We start from the raw sequence: 19158 nt of genomic DNA, 5'->3' as shown, positions 1-19158 counted from the left end.
AAGTGGTTGTCAAGGACCGTTAAACAAATTCATGAGGAGGAGCAACTCATGCAGAACTTCAGAGTTTGGACCTTCTTCTCAAATGAAGGAATCCACAGAGGCAGAACATGTTTACAAATGTCTGGAAAAAACTCTGAAAGATTCCTTCTTATAATCCCTCAAATCATTAAGACTTGGTGACGTTTTTAGATAGGCAACACATCTCAGGTTTCATTTTGCACTGTAATCATCTTCATAACAAGAAATAAAAAGACCCCAAAGATTCAGTTAAACACAAATAAATAGGAGAAAGAATGAAGTCAGGTTTCAGGAAGTTTTAGAGCTCAGTAGATTTTTGGAAATTAACTTTTCCTTTCTATACTAGAAGAAAAACAAAAGGCGGACGTACTTTTCCATCATTGTAGAGGTTTGGATTGAAGCGCACGCTGTGTCCGCCGGTGGTCTCCAGGTTGACCAGGGGAGGGGAGTTGGGATAGTCCTGGGGAAAATACACGTCGAACTCAAAGCAGCCATTGGCATATGGGGTGTCGCCTGGACCAGTAATGAGAACCTGGAAACACGGGACACAGAGAGCCGACGCAAACATGACATTATTCACACAATCCACCTGCAAAACAAAGAAGCTTCTATAATTCTATAAAGCTGTGAAGTAAAACGTTTTTTCATTAAAATCTGCTAATACACTTTTTTTTTTTAATTATTTGTAGAAAAGAATTGCAACAGAAAAATTTCCAGGGGAACAAAAATGATCTATTTGTTCTGTTCACACTGCAGCATCAGCTCATCACTGGGAACGTTTACATAGTTCTGGGTGATAAACAATGAAACGTCCTGGAAGATGATATGCAACAGTTATACGAAAGGAGAATGCCAAAGTGTTGCTTGTTCCAAAGCACCAGAAGACCTGACAACAGATAAGAAATCCTTCCCACCTGAATAAATTTGATGCAGCAGCGTTTTCCCAGTGACTGAGCTGTCAGGACAGTGATGGACAGCAGCAGCGGCTGCTTGGGGACCAGTGTGGACACGGACACATGACACAATACTATCAGCTGATTGTACAGCATTTATTTAGTCTCACTGGACACAAGAAATGTCACTCACCCCAGATATGGAACTGGAGTTGTATATCATATTTTTTTCAGCAACTGTTTTTTGTTACTTTTTATTTTATTAATGCTAACCAGGTATCAGGAGTCCCAGACAAAACGTAGCTCCTGATACCTGTAGCTGTGAGAGGTTGAGGATGGTGGACATCTTTAACCCTTCACAGTGAGTTTCTTACTGAGTATCCTGCTGTCAACACACAGTCAAACAGAGACACCTGGACATTTAGGGAAGAAAAACTGATCACAGAATGGACTGAAAGACATTCATTCAAACATCAGTGAAGCAGCTGCATGGTAAACACATACATGACAACCGTTTAATGAGGACTTCATGCTTTCACATTACCTTCATGATGTCGAGCCTCTCCTCATCACAGCGGACAAAGACACTGGACGAGGACGACAGAGGAAGAGATGTGGACAGGGTGACGGCCTCCTGGGCGAGGCGCCGCGATCTGGCCGCACTGTTGGTATCGCTGGCGTTTTTAACCTGAGACATGTAGTGGTAGTTGACCTTAAACATCAGCTTCCCTTCCTCGTCTTCTGAAACCATTTCAAACGTGTCTGTGTGGGGTTGAGGGTGGGAGACAGAGGTTAGAAGGTTCTGCATCATGTAGGCTTTAATTTCATCAAATTTCTGAAGAAAATATTTTTGGAAAACTCTGGATTTATTTATTTATTTTTTCACCAATGCTCTTTTTGAGTTTTCATAGTTCAGAGCGATGTCAGCAAGCTCAGGGCAGCCATGTTGTTCAACAAGAGATTTTTACAGCTTCTACTTAATTGGACTTTGCATTCAGGTCGAATCTACGACAGAGTATTAGGTCCATTCTACGATTTTTTACATTTTTTAATTATAAAAATAACGTCATAATATTATAAGACTGTAGTCGTTGTAACACAAGAATAAAGTCGCATGACAAAGTCGAAATAATGCAAGAAAACCATTAGAATATTACCAGAATATTCTAATATTAAGAGAAAGAAAGAGGGATTTTTCATCACAAAAATTAATATCAGGACTACTTTGGTATTAGATTTAGAGATCAGGAGATTTAACACAATAGAATCAAATTATAGTCAATAACAGGACTTTGAAGCGATTGAGCAACATCTGAGTATTTCAAAGAAAACCACATAGACTCCGGTGGACACGTCAGATCTTGATGACTATTTCTATCCAAACTTTGTCCCGTCACACAAACTACAATTTTCTAATAATTTGAAGATGTTCTTCTGGTAATATAGCATCTTTATCCTGGTAATACTATGGCAATATTCTCATGATTAAACAAAAGTGACCCCATTACTCTGTCATACAACTCACAGAAGGAGTCGCTGAAATAAAAGCCACTTTTTAAAAGCTTTTCTGATATGTGTAATTTATTTTTTAGAAAACAAAGTGAGACAAAAAAAAGATTAAAATTGAATCTGGCATGAAGAAATTGGGAGGTTTTTTTAAGCTATATCGCCCATCCATTGCACCATACCAGGTATAAAGTAGCAAGATGCATTAAAACCAAACCACAGAGGCAAAGATCAGAACTCACCAAACTGGAGCTTCTTCATAGCAGCAACGTATTTCTCTTCCAAGGAGCGGAGAACTGACAGCGGTTTGGGCCGACTCGACACCTTCTTTGACGACTCAACTAGTTTCCTCTCTTAAAAAGACAATGAGGATGAGAAATATTAAATACAATACAACATAAATATCAAATATATATTTCTCACATGCAAACCATCATCCAACATCAATACCAACACAAAACATTTATTTCAATAGTGAGGCTAAATTTGAGAATTTCCTGGATGTTTTGAATTGGGGTAAAAGTATCACAATTTATTGGACACTCATCAGGGTTTCCCTGCATTATAAGCCTGGTGGGCCACCAGGCTTAGCATTGTTAATTTTTCTTTTTATATTATTATTATTATTATTGCCTTTTTTTAAGACTTTGCAGTTGTTTAGGTATTAATCTTCCAGTCTTCCAAAAATGCATAACTATCAAGTAACATTTCAAGTTTCCTGTCAACTTTAAACATGTTTTAACCCCCAAAAATGGCGGCCATCTGGATGACTGCCCTAGCGCCCCGAGCACCAACTTCGCAAGTTTTCTGGGGGAAACAATGACTCATCAAAATAAAAAGCTAAGTATTAGTCAATTAAGTCATATTTCTTCAACCAGCTAAAATAGGTGGGGAATCAATTAGAAAACCTTAGTATGACATATATCCAACATTTCTTAAAGGACAACATGTCACAAACAAAACTCACTGATTTAACAGGTCAACCATAGAGCAGTAAAAACAACACACAGGCACAGACAGACAAGAAAATTGTTATTGAATTTCCCTTTGGGATTCATAATGTATTTTCAAATAAAACTGATCAGAATCATCTGTCCTCATATGTCAGAATACTTCTCCCAACTTCAACCAATCCTCTCCTACATTTTGACTTTCTGTCCACGGCTGTATTTTAATGTAATGGTTATATATCTGTCACTTCTTCAATGTTGCCAGTTCTGCAGCTGACAACTGACTGATTAATGAGGTGGGATACCAGAGGCCTTTTCACAGAGAATCTTCCAATGATCTTTGGCTGTAACCTTTATCTCACATGTAGACGTCCATTATGTATAATGGACCCAGGTGATCAGTCGGAAGAGGGTCTGTAAGAATTCTAAAGTGGGAGCAGTGGATGCTTTACTACTGTGTACTGGGAAGGACCAAGGTCAGATGAAAGACGCAATGATTCATCATGTACTGGACATTTTATTGATGGATCTGACTAATGACGAGGTCGAAGAATCTTCTTACATCCTTATTACTGCACATCTGAAGCAAGTCTCCACGTGTCTATGTGGCCCTTTATTCAGATCAGTCGTTAGCTACACAAGGAGATTATTACATGGACTTTCTATGGGGCTAATGGCAGATTTCAGTTTCAGGACTCAAACAGAAGTCAAGACTCTTCTGTTTGCTATTAGACTTCCTTGGTGTGTTGTTGCATCACATAGGCAAGACAAAGTCAGGCCATCACAGACAGAATCGTTGAAATGTAAATCCAGAGACATTTAGCTCTAAAATGGAGTACCGAAGATTTTGTATGGAAAAACATGTTTTATGTGTTAAAAGTCAAGCTTTAGAGAAAACTGAAAAGCGTTCGTTTATGTGTAAACACACCCTGATTGGCTTGCCGTAGGCTGGTAGTAGCTGCATGGACTATCTCAGCTGTTCTCTGGATGTCGGGCACCAGCAGGGTCAGACCCTCAGGTTCTGGGTCTGAGCCATCTGGTTTCACCACACCTTTGCTTTTATCCTTCTTTGACCTGGAATACACAAAACACACTCATGTTGGTCTCACTGTGGGTCTTCTTTATCAGATGGATTCATAGATTTACAACAAACAATATTGTTCTGGGGCCACTGAAATGAAGGCACAACCCATTTTAGCTGCTGTCAAGACCTGTGCCTGGATTCTCCAAATGGAAGCCAAACATTTGAGCACAATTCTGTTCCAGAAACAAAGTGTGCAAGTGTGTGTCTGCTGAGCATGACATGACATTTCAATTGGAACAAAGTGATAAAAATGATGTCTAGCTGGCATTATGCATCATGTCTTACCTGAGGCGATTTGTATACGTGTCCACACATGTCTTCATTTTGGCCAGCAGCATGCCTACAGAAGTCTGTCCCTCAGAATGCTCTTCATCTTCCTCCTCCTCCTCCTCTTGGCCAGGATCCCCAGACAGAGGAAGCAGGAGTGGTACCAGCGCTGTGTAGGTGGAAATGGCCCTTAGCAGCTCCAGTAGTGCTCTGTACAGTGGAACATGGCGAGCCATATCCAGAACTGCAGACAGAAGGACCAAGAAAAAAACAGGGATGAAACAGTTACCGTGGCAGAGGAAGGCAGAAAACAGGGATCAAACAGTTAACAGTTTTCTCACAGAGGAAGGGGCTTATAGCAACACTGGTAGATTACGGTGCTGAAAAGCTTGCAACAGGAATGGAGAAAGCCATTTTAATAATATTTCAATCCTAGTTGAAGCTTTTTCAGAGAAAAAGTTCTTTTTCACTTTTTCACTACCATAAATCTTCCTGCATGGGATTCCCATTAGAACTGCATTGAGCTGCTGTGCTCGTCTGGCTCAGGGATCTGCAGCTTTTATAATGCACAGAGCCATTTTTACCTCTGTCCAACTAAATACAACCCATTTACAGCCACTAGTGTTACCTGATCGTCTTAAAAAAGAATTATGGATCGTTTTTTAGGGACCCCTGAAGAACTTTGTCGTAGTTTTTTAAGAATCACCATTTTATTCCTACTTAAAAGCTACCTTCATACTGCAGCCTGAAGTGACCCAATTCCGATTTTTTTTGCCGTGGTTGTTCACACTTCCAAATGTGCAATCTGTATGTGTTCTCCAGTGAGAATGGCAAGCGACCTGAAAGTGTCCCGCATGCGCAGTAGAGGGCGCAGTAACGTCACACATAGAGCGCGTGCTCAGTCTTTTAAGCCAACAACCATAAAAAAGAAGAAGTTCTCAGTGCTTGTGGAAGTAAGCATGGATGCTAAAGGTGGAGGATAGCTTACGATTTTGAAGCTGATGTCAAATCGGAGCCGATAGAACACCGGCACATTAACAACTTCATCCTCATTATAGTCCAACATGGTTGTTGTTTTTCTTTCCGCTTGCGTGTATCAGAATGCAGACTAGGGACATTTGTTGAGTATCAATGACGTTCAGGTCGGATGAATGCGACCTGGACGTTGGGTCATATTTGAAGAGATCGGATATTTATCGTATATCCAAATGGCCTGGGTCGCATTCGGACAAAAATCCGACCTGTGCTGTTCAGACTGACTAGTAGAAAAGATCAGATACAGGTCACATTACGCCAAAAAAATGGAATTGGGCCACTTCAGGCTGTAGTGTGAACACAGCCTTAGACTTAAAAAAAAAAAAGAAGAAGAAAAGAAAAATTAGATGTTTGCAAAAAGAAATTGGATACATTCTCTTCTAAAAAAAAAAAAAAGCACATTGTCTCCAACCTAATGAGAAGGAAAACATCTATTAATTATTTATGGTGTCATTCATTAAATAAATTAAATGTCATTATTTCATTAAAAATAAACAACTAAAACTTCCATTTGTTATCTACATTTAAAATAGCAGTTGCTTCTCTGTCAGTTTTAGCCAGATTTATTTAGAGCCATTGTCGAAGGTCTAAAGGGACAGTTCCACTACCATAGAGCATCAAGTCTTACATATAGCTGAATGCTGGGGATGGGAATTTATTTTTTTTTTTATTCATTTCATTCAATACAAAGAAAAAAAACATCCTAACAGTTTTTAATATACAAAATTTTTTTTTTAAAAATACACCTCCATACATACATACATACCTACATATCCATGTGTATACATTTCACAAATATACACACTTACAAACATACTACATATGTATTTGAAAAAAATGAAATGAAAGGTAGCAGATTTTTATGAAAAAAATATATATATGATAGGAACTTTGATTTATCATGACAATGATGAACTCCTGTTAATGATGCAAGTTCATACCCCTGGTTCAGCCACTGCTGTACTTTCTTCATGTCTTAGTGCTAACCAGCCCAGTGAGAAAACAGGGTTGGAGCTAACATACCCCAGAACACACAGAAAAAACATTTTCACCGTGAGTCAAAAACAACAAGCCAAAAATCCTCTTTACCAACCGGAGTGAGTGTGGGGAGCGGCATGCTGTGTGTGTGTGCTGATATCTTAAGGGAAGGAAGGCAGTGAGCGTGCAGGTCGCACTGCACTGAGTGGGTGGCTTATATTGTGACTCAAGCTCCCGGCTGGACAGTGTCAGGTCTTTGTGACCCTTGCAGGGCACAGAAACAGATGAGAGTCAGGCTGTGACATGTCTCCACCAACACACTCTGCCTCAGCGGACACTGGAAAGAGTGTGCATCAAGGCAGGAGCATGCGAAAGGAGAAAAAGTAACCCGAAGCTCTTTGCTATTATCAGAAATATTCAGACGTTACATTTAACCGATTTGTTTTTTCCAGGTCAAGTTCCTAAAATGATCTGCTGTTAATTAAAAACAATATGCAAAATACACACCAGCTGAGAAGAAATGAGAAAAACTCAAGTTACATGAACGCTAAAATATAACAGCAGCGAATGACCGCTTTAGAAACCTTGTGTGATGAAAATCTGTGTATCTCGTATATTTTTGTCTTAAGCGTTCTTCATAGAAAAACAACCTGAAAAATTTTTCATTTTAATAAACAATTTTCTAAGTGCAGAAAAACTGTTCCAGAAATCAAAGTGAGGCATGGAGTATTTATGTCAAGAAGCCCCCAGACATCAGGATCCAACTCAATGAGTCCAGACCATCACTTGTTTTCCTCACGGTCTTTGTCGTCCTCCACAATCATCCGCCCTTCCCCTCCCATCCCTCTGATCTCCAGATCTACCTCACTGATCATAGCTGATGGTGGGCTTGGTGGAATCCTGAATGGAACGTTAGGCAGTGGGGCTGGATTCACTTCACTTTGCCTTTTTGCAGCTGCCTATTGTTTTGGTGGAAGCCGTGTGTGTGTGTGTGTGTGTGAGTGTGTGTGCGTGTGCGTGCATGTACCATGCATTTCATGCCATGGTGAACAAGTTTCCTGACACATATTACGTTGTTGGGACTAAAGCCTGGTCCCCACAAGGGGAAATGCTGTTTTGGAGTTAGGGGTTAGGGTTTAGGACTAAGATGTGAATTGAATTTTGGTTAGGATTAGGTATATAATGGTTAGGGTTAAGATGTAGAAATGAATGGAAGTCAGTGGAAAGTCCCCACAAAGATAGCGTGATAAGCATGTGTGTACGAGCGTGTGTGCGTGTCATCCCCCATAGCAATGGGAGAGGAGGAGACGACTGTAAGCCTGAGCCCATCTTTTCTCCCCCCCTCCCTCCCTCCTTCCTTCTCGTCCTCATGCTCCTTTCCATTCCTCTCCACAGCCATCAGGACCGTCCTCCTTCCCTTTCCTCCACTCTGCTTGGTTATGTAATGCACCGTCGTTCCCGGTGCCTAACTGCTGGAGACCTAGCGGAAGGCTGCTGTCTCTGGTGATTCCTTCCTGCACATCTACTGAGACAAGAGACTCGGGCTGCGCTCGCTTCTCTGCAGACGGCTAGATCTTGGATTTTCCTCTCTCCTCTGGAATATTCCTCAGCAGACTCAATCCGTGGACCTGTCTGTTCTCCCCTGTGCTGGCTGCCAGCGACACGCCACCAGCTCACCCGACAGACATGGTGCAAAGCGCTGGCACAGGGGCTTCACATTCCAATGACACCCCCAGAAATGAAGGCAGCAGCAGCATCAAGCTGAGTATGTGCGGGTTTATGGAGACCCTGTGGAAGAAGGGAGCGGGTTTCTGTGGCAGAGTTTAGGCAGAGCAAGGTAGCCGAACTCAGAAGACTGAGCAGACAAAGAAAGATGAGCAGAGTATGTGAGGGGCTGAGATGGAGTAGGTGAGACCCCTGCTGCCAGAGTCTCAGCCTGCTGACTGGAACTCCACAGAGACTAGTGAGGGTGAAGGAGCAGAGAGGAAGGTGGGGGGCGAAGGGGTTTTGCAGCTGGTGCTGAGGAACATGGGAATTTGTCGTGGATCCGTTTCTGTTTCTGCCTCCTCTCGCCCGTCACCGAGGCGGTGACAACACACACCCAGTCTCTCCCTGTTTACCCCTCTGTCGCTGCCTGGAGCAGCTTCACACAAACATCTCTTCTCTGAGGTCCCAAACAGCATGCCGGATGATGCTTTGTACGTGAAACGCCTTAAGGTAAGCTGCTTTCCCAATTATTTGAATTAATTTTCAAGGACAGCAGTAAAGTTGTGCCAAAAATGATAAGGAGGCATTAAATATAACAAAGAAAAACTAATCCTGAGCAGTTCTTTTGTTCACACAAAAAAATGACAGTGTAGTGGAACCATTACCAGAATGACAGGAAATTACTCTGTGTAACAGAAAGTTTCTAGATTTGTTGAGAACAGCTATCTTTGATCAACTGGAGGATGTTAATCAGTAACAGCCAGCTGTGCAGGCTTCTAATTCGGCATGGGGGAAACCCAGTGGGAGAGCGTTACTGTTATTTCAACATTTCCAGTGCGTTAAAGCTTTCAATCTGAAGGTTGGTCATAGCATCATTTAACTCAGGACCTTCATGGAGTGAATTTTCCACAAATGAGATCACCGTTGTTGATTCCTTCTTTGATCCCTCTGTCACGCCATACATCCTTATGTGTTTTTGCATCCAGAGCGACTCTCCAGATCCAGTCATTTGTCCCCCCAGCTTAGTGTGTAGCTTTAGCATAGCCGTGATGACTTCTTTCATGGTCTGGATCCTGTCTTCCCAATACACCCTGTCATCTCGTCAATTGTGGTATTCGCCTTTACAATTTCTTCTATTGTTGTCTCTAATTGTTCTTTATTTTCTTGGTCAAATCCTTTTAGTTCTCTCAGAATCAGTTCCAAGTCTGTCATTTCTTGACACAGTGCCCCGTTTGTTAGCTTGAACCTGTTAGAGGCGTCCCTGTCTGTCACCCATCGGACTTCAGTCGGCGTTTAATGCTCGAAGTGGTGATATAATTTTCATCCTCTTTTTAACGCTTTATCAGAGTAGGTTTGCTTGGTTTATATGGGGAATTTTTCTCGTTACTCTGGTTCAACCTTGAACTTTCTCATTATGTGGCCATCTTGGTGGTGGTCCAAGCTGAAAGTCACCGCTTTAAAGCTTTCATCCCAGAGTCTGTGCCGACATTAAATTCCAGTTGTTCCAGATCAGAAACACCAGGATTCAGAACATAATTTCAGCCTTTTTCTGTTTCAAACTAAGCAGTGCTGTTCTGTGTCTAACATGGCCTCCATAAATTTCTCTTATCCCAGGTCAGGTGAGCTACAGGACCATGGGCACTACCGTCATTACGCTGGACGATGTGCGGGCGCTGGAGGCCAAGGAGGAGCAGGAGGAGTCCATCTTGGCCATGCTGGGCATTGTTGGCACTTTCCTCAACCTCTTTGTGATAGTTTTTGTTTACATTTACACCACGGTGTGAGGATGGAATCCCATGACTGGATAACACTGATCAATGATGAGACGTTAGGAAAAACTGCAGCCTGACATGGACACCTGTCCCAGATCAAGATGGAGGAAACGACAGGAAGTGGCTGAAGATGACAAAGAGGAAGCCATATTCTCACATCATATGTTTGAGCTGGAGAGATAACGAAGGGCTTAAAGGGAATGCGAGACGAGTTACGTGAAGAAAGGGAGTCCCCCCGAAATAAACGCTTTCTGGCTACCGGCATCTGGGACTGTTGGGCCAATGAGGATGACTCTGGTGCCATGATTCCACTGAACTCAGTTTAATTCTACAGTCGTCTTCCTCTACAGCGCAGAGTGAAACCTGGAGGAGTGATTGGTCAGGCCCACTCTACCAGCACCGCTCCTCACTTCCTGAACTCCCCGCACACACGCTCACACACACACACACACAAAACACATGGCATTCAGGAAAACTCCTGCTACACCTCTACATCCTGAAGAAGATGGATTTCTAAAATATAATAAAATAAACTACTGTTCTTGGGTTAAAAAAAAACATTTCCAAGATTTCAAAGTTCACACATGGAGCTATTTTTGTAAAAGGACATCTTTACAGAGGGTAAGAATTTAGGGGAAAGATAAGATTGTGATAAAAAAAAGTAACTTACGTATTAAAATACGAGCAAACTTATGCTGTATTTTTGTTCATATTCATAAAAGATGAAGGATGTGTCCAGAAACCCTTACAGAAAAGAGGGTTTTTTTTCCTTCTACTTTTTAAGAGTCAGTTTCTGTAACTTTTTCTCCATTTTACCAATGCTGTTTTTATGACTACCTGAATAAAGTCAACATGTACAGATCAATGAGGCAGTTTACTAAATAAACCACAACCATTGGTTTGATGGCTGGCCTAAGCTTTGCTGGTAACAGAGAAAGGTGGGTGAGCAGTGGGCAGTTCACTTCTGACCTGGTTAGGTTTGATGGACTTTGGCTGAATTTGGAGGGAAACATTCATTCATTTCATTCAACCTTTATTCAACCAGGTAAACTATTGAGAACAAGTTCTTACTTCTTGAAATAAGAGGAAACAAGGGATGGACTGACAGTTGGAACACTATAAACAACAACATTGTGCACATTTTAGAGAAGGAGAAATTAAGATGCAACCTATGATTAGGCCTGTCACGATAACAAATTTTGCTGAGCGATTTATTGTCTAAAAAATTATTGCGATAAACGATAATATTGACTAAGAATGCATGTGATTTCCTGCTATGGCAGAAAATATAGTGTTTCTGCTATGACAGAAACACTATATTTTCAAAACAACACATAATACTGGAATTGATAAACTAAACAAAAACAATCAAAAACAAAAATAAAATTGATTCTCAGTCTCCATTAACAAAAAACTTACTTAAATAAAAACTAAACAACATAAAGCCAACGTGGAAATAAATACTGCATTCAACCAAAAGAGTGCAGATTATGAAGTCTGTATACTATATTGCCCTTCAGTAATCACTAGATTTAAATAGAGAAGACGGGCACATCCGACTACCTAATGCAGTAGTTCACACTGCAGGATTTTTTGCCCCCATTTTGCCCTTATGACAATCTTAGATCGTTGGCCGATCTAAGATTGTTGCTGGTGATTTCGTATCCGATCATCCTGCAGTGTGTGATGTGTTACGGTGGATTGTGTGGCCACTCCGATCTAAATCAGGGGTTTTCCCCGACCGAGTTTAACGCTGAATGTGACAGGTAGCCAATCAGAAAGCTGGATTCTCGTCCTGCTTTCTGAGGGGAAATTACGGAGGGGAATCTGAAACAGCTGACACGGCAACACGAAGTCCAGCAACATCGGAGATGATTTGTGGAAACAACATTAATATTTATTCAGCATTTCACGCAAAGAATGTAGAAATGACAAGGAGAGGAGTGAGAGTCAAATTTCTACCGCAGTTGATAAACCCTGTAAGTTAACGTGACATAAATAGGTTACAATGATTTTCATTCAGTCAGAATTTTACGCTGACTCTTGCCACATGCATCACAGGTAGATTCTAGTAAAGCATTGATTAATGCCTGATCTTAAAATTAGTTCACTGGACTTGTAGCCATTATCTTGCGCCCATGTGGCTGAACACCACCTGGCACTATCGAACCCGATAGAACCATTATACCTAGGATTTCTGTCGGCTAATGTGTCTCAGGTTTTGAAAATGGGCCGACAATCGGCCGACAACTCGTGTCATGTGCGGTGGACATTACACAAAGGAAATAGGAAGGGAGGGTCAGTGTCATCAACAGCAAGAAAAAAAGGCAGAAAGAGACGATAAAGCCGATAATTAAAATGAGGTCGATAGGTTTAATTTATCGTGTGATTAATTGATATATCGTTTATCGCGACAGGCCTACCTATGATTTTAAAAACTATGGTAATGACTTCTAATGCCTTTATTCATTTAGTAAAGGAAACCCCCAACTCAAGCTCAAAGGACGAATTGGTATAAATTAAAGTAAATCCATAGGAATAGCATGTGTGTATGGCGTGAACAGGTGCTGCAGGACTCCAACAACACGCCTATGAGGTAGGAAGTCACAAAGTTTGTTGGAATTTGTATAAAAGCTGGTTTAAAGACAGGCCTGGAGCAGGATGGAGGGGGTTATGTGCAAGTACAGACAATATCAAATGTGTGAATCAAGCCCAGAAGTACAGAAGACCCTGTGAAGATGATGCTGAAGCTGCTTAGTACTGAGATGAACTGTTAGTCCAACAGCAGCAGAGTAAACAGATCCCAGTTTGCAAACAGACTCAACCAGAATACAGAAGCTCAGTTTTAGACAGTCACCAGGCTCATCTCTACAGAAATCAAGTCAGCACATGACAGACAGGTAGAGCTGCCCACTGTGCTCCAGTCCACCATGAGGCAGGGACTGGACAAACCAAAGGAAAGAAACAAGGGATTACCAGAGCATGTGCTACATACAGCACCACATCAATAAGCTTCAACTTCACAGCATTTACCATACTGCTTATCTGCCTTTCACCTGGAAAAACAGCCCTGTCCATAATCCATATTCTACACAACAGCAGCAGTTAATTACTAAGAACACAATCAAATTCTCATTTAATTCACAAATTAAAAAAATAAAATAAAATTCTGCTCTGGTCTGTTTGCAAAAATTTCTGCATCACCAATGTAGAAATTGAAAGAATCACAAAAAGAAAAACATGAAATCAGGCCATTTCTATTCAGAACATACCAGAATGTAGACAGCGAGATTCCCCTGTTAGTGATCACTGCAACTCCAACCCAGAGTTGGGTTCTTAAGCCACAGAGCATCAAAGGACAAATGTTAACAGATCTCTATGCCAAATATAATCAGTCTTAGAAGAACCATCTGAAAATGAGCCCTTAAAAGTAAGACGTCTCAAGCCATTGTCCTTTTATCAGATATACAATTAAAGACGAATAAAAAACCTATTTCAATTATCACACTTTGATGAATTTGAAATGTAATTCGTTTTGCAAAAAAACAGCAATGTTGATGTTCACATATATTGCTGTGTAACCACAACCATTTCTGAAATGTGGGGTAGAAAGAAGAGCTCAATCACATGGGCATCCCTGCCCCACGCTGTTGTCTATCTAGGTGTTTATTTGGAGAGACATGGCGCCTACCTGAGTCGTTGCGCAAGTAGGAGGACATGGCAGGGATGAGGCAGGACTGGCTGAGCAGCTCCTGTAGCACTGCCGGCAGAGCTGAGCTGTTCTGGGCTCTGCTGTCTGCAGAGGCATCTGTGCCGTGGCTGCTGGAGCCCGCCGGGTTGATGTAGCTGGCCAGAACCTGGTGGATGCAACACAACAAGTATTCCATTTACCTTCAAAACAGCACCTTAGCTAACATCTTACATGTGTCATTTATCACGTTTTTTTTTTTGTTTTTTTTCCCACAACACAGGGTTTCCCCCAGGGTATTATAAGCCTGGTGGGCCTCCAGGCTTTACTTTCTCACCCACCAGGATTTGTATTGTGTTTATTTTCAATAGGGTTTTTGATACACCAGTAATGTATTTCTATTGACCACATAATTGAGCAATTTGTCATTCTGAAAATAATTTAATGGAAACATGTCAATTTAGAAAGAAATTCTCATTTTACAATAAGTTTTGGGTGTGTATTTGGGTGTAAGACATAAATGCAGCCTGAGCTGATGAATGTGAGAGCATCCCTAAACCACCTTGCACACTTTTACACAGATAGGCTACAGACCCAACAAGGAAGCTCTTCCAGTACCAACAGCCATTGCAAGACAATAATCCTCACATTATGACTAAAAAAAAAAAATCTAAAAACACAGGTGAGCAGAGGGAAGTTGATGTTTACCTGGAGCAGACAGGTGACATGTTCCTCCTCTAACCTCTGCTTGGTAAGGGCCTGCTCCACATCCCAGCCTGAAGCTGTAGAGCCGGTACCAAAACCAGTTCCTTTAGCCCAGTACAGCTGCTGCTCCTCACTAGTCCCACCACTGTGACAACTGGACATCTGCGGCTGCAAACACACAGACACACACACAGAAAATTAAACTATACAAACAGGTGGAGGATTTATTTATATTCCCTTTCCATTAACCAAGTTTCCTCCTACGTTACTGACCAATGAAATTTAACACTATTTGTTCCACACTTTTGTGCAAAGTTGTATAATTTCAAGGCTGACTTAGTCTTGTTTTGACTCCTATAGATCACTGAACCTGATGGCTTTATATTAATCCAGGCAGAACAACATGATTGTCCCCAATCCAAATCCTGTTCAGTAATATTCTGCTGGGCAACCAGAACTTGTTCGGTTCATTTATTCACTCTTGCTGTCCCTGCTTTAGTCAAGCAAATCTGAACTATATATCTTTAATACAGCTTGCTGTGGTTAATTGAAACACTGTTTCTCTAAGCTAGATAAGCATTTATTATGATTATCAGTTTTTCAAGAAATACTCCAAACATCAAAGGTTAATTTAGTCAGAAATTAACCACACAAATAGACTCAGGTAAAAAAAAAAAAGGTTCCTCTCCACTAAAAGTTCATCACCCACTTTTAGTACATTTATACCTAAGCAAAGATGTAAACAGGGCTTTGAGCCACATTTAACAACTGAAAGATCAGAGACAGTGAGATTCTGGGAAACTTGCCTATGAAGCTTAGCAACATCTATTCACCAAGACCTCATACAATGATTAAATGCAGCTCATACAGAGCTGAACTTAATAGGTGTGGGGCTCAGTGGGGGCCTACCTCAGAGACGTTGCTGCTGGCGTTGGGGTTTCGAGGGGCATGGTGGCTCAGAGCTGACAAACAGGCCAGGATTAGGTGAATGGCGCCAATCTCTAAAGCCATGCGGCGCAGAAGTACTCCATCATCAGTGGTCAAAGGTGTGCTGCTGAACAACGCTCGAAGGACATGGAATGGCAGGGTGGGCAACACGTTGGCAGAGGGGGACTGCAGGATGTGACCTAAGAGAAGATCAGACCAAAAACTTCCGTAAAAAAGTTGACCAGAGTTTTATTCAGAGAGCTTTAGGTGATGAGTGAAGGCGCTGGGCGTCTGCATGGCAGCTCAACTCTGCAGCAGGAAAATGTTTTCAGACTTACTGCCCTCTCCGTCGTCCGTGACGCCCAGCACCAGACGCAGCAGACACTGCGCGTGCTTCCTCTCTTTCAGCAACACCTCAGCGTACCCCGGCAGGCGCAGGAACAGGCCGAACGCTGCCAGCGAGTGGGCCGGAATGGGTGACATGGACTGCACCGAGGATGAAGATGAGGAGGAGGAGGACTGAGACTGCTGCTTGTTCACAGGCGGCGGTTCTGCAGCAGCAGACTCGGGGGCTTCGTACACCAGCTCGCCTGACTGCTCGATGGTCACCCATTCAAACTGGTCGCTGTCTTTAGATTTCTCCTGGCTGGATGCTGGGATCAGCGGGGCGCTGACCTGAGAGGAGGACCCAGCAGAGCAGAAACTGAGCAGCGGTCTCAGCACATGACTCATCACTGCATGTGGACTAATGCAGAGTCAACGGATTTACTGCACAAAGGAACTATTATCTTTGATTTCACAGACCAATTTTCTACAACTTCTTAGAAGAACTTCAGCTAAGATGAACATCGATGGGTATCTTTTTGTCAGACTTTAACTCACCTGCTGAATGACATCGGGGTAGAGCATGGGCAGTCGCTCTGCAATCAAGGCCAGCCCCCCCATGCCAGCAAAGACCTGCAGCGGTGACTGGATGGGGTTGGTCTCCAGCAGGGACTCGTCAGTTGCAGCATCCAGACATTCTTCGCTGGCCATCATTGGTTCATCCTCAGGACAGCTGTTGAGCATGTCGCAGTGGTCCACTGCAGCAGGACAACACAGAGGTCATCTTCACAAAACCCCTGCAACCTATCCATGTATTCTACCTCACACGTCTACTACTAGTCAGAAAATCATTTATAGAAGTTTTATATTTCATCTTAAAACAAGGCTGAAGAGTAGAGAGGTTTAGGAGTTGCTGACATATTAGAAAAAAAATCACGTGTTGGAAATATTGTCAAGTATTTAATATTGTTTGTTGATGCGGTTTATGTTTTGTTGTTACCAAGCCACCAGGTGAGGTGAACTTTCAAAATAAAAGTAAAACAACCCTAAGAGATCATGTAGTGGTAATATCCACTGTGTGGATTGTGTTGAGTCTGTTTTTAGAAATCTATATGGAGAAGAGCGTCACTGCAGATTCTCCACTGCTGATAATGTCAAAACATTGATATTAAAGATTAATCTGACCTTGTGTGGCCACATGAGTCTGCAAAACCCCATCTAAATATAAGCACACGTAGCCACATCTGTTCTGGATGCCAGCGAGTCTAGCCCCGTTACAATCTGTCCCCACCAAACATCCTTCAGTCTCTTCAATTAAGAGATGTAAATCTTAAGATGTAAATGTTGCACGGAAGCAAGGAATACAAATATCCAACTATCGCAGGACTACACGGGCATGTAGTCTAGCTAGCAGAGGAATATGGAGACTTTTTTCTGGAACATAACTAAATCAGCATGAATTGATATTGCAACTTACAAAAAACATTATTAGTTACAAAAGTAACTAAAACCATCTGATGTAGTTGCAGTATGATTTGGTCCAAAAACAGATCAGTGAAAAGAAGAGAACAGGTTTTTAGGAAACTAGCTTCACCTGCTATTGTTTTCATGTCTTTACATCACCCTGCCGGTGGAACTAGAGACCAGCATGGATTTAATCATTATTTACTAACATGCATTGGCTGATTTTTCAGAATAGATTGCGCTGAATCGAACTCTGGTCACATTACTGCAGAAATTGTAAATGGGAGCAGCAGAGGTTCTCCAGTACCTTTTTCAGTGCGAAGCCTCTTGAAGGAATCAGTCTTAGAAAGGCCAGGGTCAGAGATGACCTTGGAGCCCAGCTTGACGGTCAGGTTGATGGACTGGTATCCCTGTGGCATCTTACGGTCATACAGGAGAGTCAGCAGCTGAGCCAGGGTCATCTCAGGGGGGAGGGGCTGACCTGAAAGCAACGGCACCAGAGATATCAGAGATGAGCTCTGACTGCATTCAGGCCAACCGTCAGCAGGAGCCTGCAGTACCTGGAAGAAGCTTGTGGTAAAGATGGAAGACGGGCACGCTGATGGTTTTGGCTGAAGGGTCCACACCAGATGAAGAGGTCAGCTTGTCGCTCACAATGCGACCCCGTCTTGACGGAGGTCGTGGAGGGGTCAGAAGAGCTCGCTTGGACTGGGATTTTAAACCTAATGAGAGGGATGGACACCCTGGATGAATTTAGTGGTAGCCACACCGACTAATAACTATTTCAAAGTAGATACAGCCTTTTCTTCATTTAAGGAATGCACCAAAGTACCTGACGCTACAACAACACTGTAGTTGTCCTGGAAGCCGTTGTCTGCCTTCATCTTCTCCTTCTCCTCATGATTCTTCTTCTCCTTGTCCTCCTTCTGCTCACTGATCAGCTTTGCTGTAATGCTGGGAGTGTCTGGATTGATGGAGAGAGAAAAAAAGAAAGGAATGTTTTGCCTCCCAGACTCTTCTACAATTCAGCAGCAGCAGTGGTGTATCAGGTTTCCCATCAAGTCCTTCAGGGTGTCAAGAGGTGAAGCATTAATCATGCACCCAGCTCACTAAAAGCTAACGGGTCATATTGCAGCAGAGGTGACCTTGCCGTCTACAGAGCATCCACTCAGCGGCAGAGCTATTGTCTAGGAAGCAGGAGGTTGAATAATTAAAGCTGGATTCCTTAGAGGTGAAAGGTGAAAGTTTTTTGCAACGGTAGACGGCAACAGAAATGCATTGTTTCACGTCAAATGAAAATGACCTGAAAGCTTAGATTAAAAGTGGAAATGTGATGTGACCTAACAGACATTTTAAACACCATGGCAACAGCATCTGAAATACTCTGCATAAATAAACCTGCTCCAATTATGGGATAGAAACAATGTAGGAAGAAAACAGCTGATTTTCTGAGCTAAAGGGAAATTATTTGCGATCTCTTGGATCAGGTTTGGTCTTTTCTTTTCTTTTCCAAAGCTTTTTATTTAAAAGGATCCATGAGTAGTTGTAACAATACACTTTATTTGAGAAATGTTTATTTTAGATGTAAAAACTATACAGTAATAATACTGTAGGTTGTTTGGGTTTTATAAATTTTAATAAAATATTGTCACATGAACATCGCCATGTTGTTCACGCTACAATGCATTCTGGGTAAATGACATATAATGGGTCCAACTGCGCTAGATCCGTCCAGCCAAAACAGTTGTGTTCCATCAATCCATTTTCTTTACACCCTTGTCCCTTAGTGGGGTCGGAAGGGTTGCTGGTGCCCATCTTCAGCTAACGTTCTGGGCGTTCA

The 19158-nt window shown here is 42.1% G+C and overlaps 1 protein-coding gene and 1 long non-coding RNA gene across 3 annotated transcripts in view; one reads left to right on the top strand and one right to left on the bottom strand.

The window, feature by feature from the left end:
* Positions 1–19158, bottom strand: part of birc6 (baculoviral IAP repeat containing 6) — a 71191-nt gene that overhangs the window by 9120 nt on the left and 42913 nt on the right. For both annotated transcript variants that reach the window (XM_007573917.2, XM_016661701.1), the window contains exons 57-69: positions 18151–18282; positions 17879–18040; positions 17626–17799; positions 16413–16612; positions 15869–16205; positions 15513–15730; positions 14607–14771; positions 13902–14067; positions 4737–4962; positions 4296–4441; positions 2660–2770; positions 1456–1673; positions 389–550 (exon numbers count right to left, since the gene is read on the bottom strand). In XM_007573917.2, the coding sequence (XP_007573979.1) occupies positions 389–550; positions 1456–1673; positions 2660–2770; positions 4296–4441; positions 4737–4962; positions 13902–14067; positions 14607–14771; positions 15513–15730; positions 15869–16205; positions 16413–16612; positions 17626–17799; positions 17879–18040; positions 18151–18282 (2417 nt within the window). The remainder of the gene's footprint in view (positions 1–388; positions 551–1455; positions 1674–2659; positions 2771–4295; positions 4442–4736; positions 4963–13901; positions 14068–14606; positions 14772–15512; positions 15731–15868; positions 16206–16412; positions 16613–17625; positions 17800–17878; positions 18041–18150; positions 18283–19158) is intronic.
* Positions 7789–11108, top strand: LOC103153115 (uncharacterized). The gene is made up of 2 exons (XR_477770.2): positions 7789–8948; positions 10053–11108. It is a non-coding gene; the product is annotated as an uncharacterized LOC103153115 (long non-coding RNA).

This window comes from Poecilia formosa, unplaced genomic scaffold, assembly GCF_000485575.1.
Source record: "Poecilia formosa unplaced genomic scaffold, Poecilia_formosa-5.1.2 Scaffold340, whole genome shotgun sequence".
In the NCBI taxonomy this organism is placed as follows: domain Eukaryota; kingdom Metazoa; phylum Chordata; class Actinopteri; order Cyprinodontiformes; family Poeciliidae; genus Poecilia; species Poecilia formosa.
This window is presented reverse-complemented; position numbering and strand designations above follow the sequence as displayed.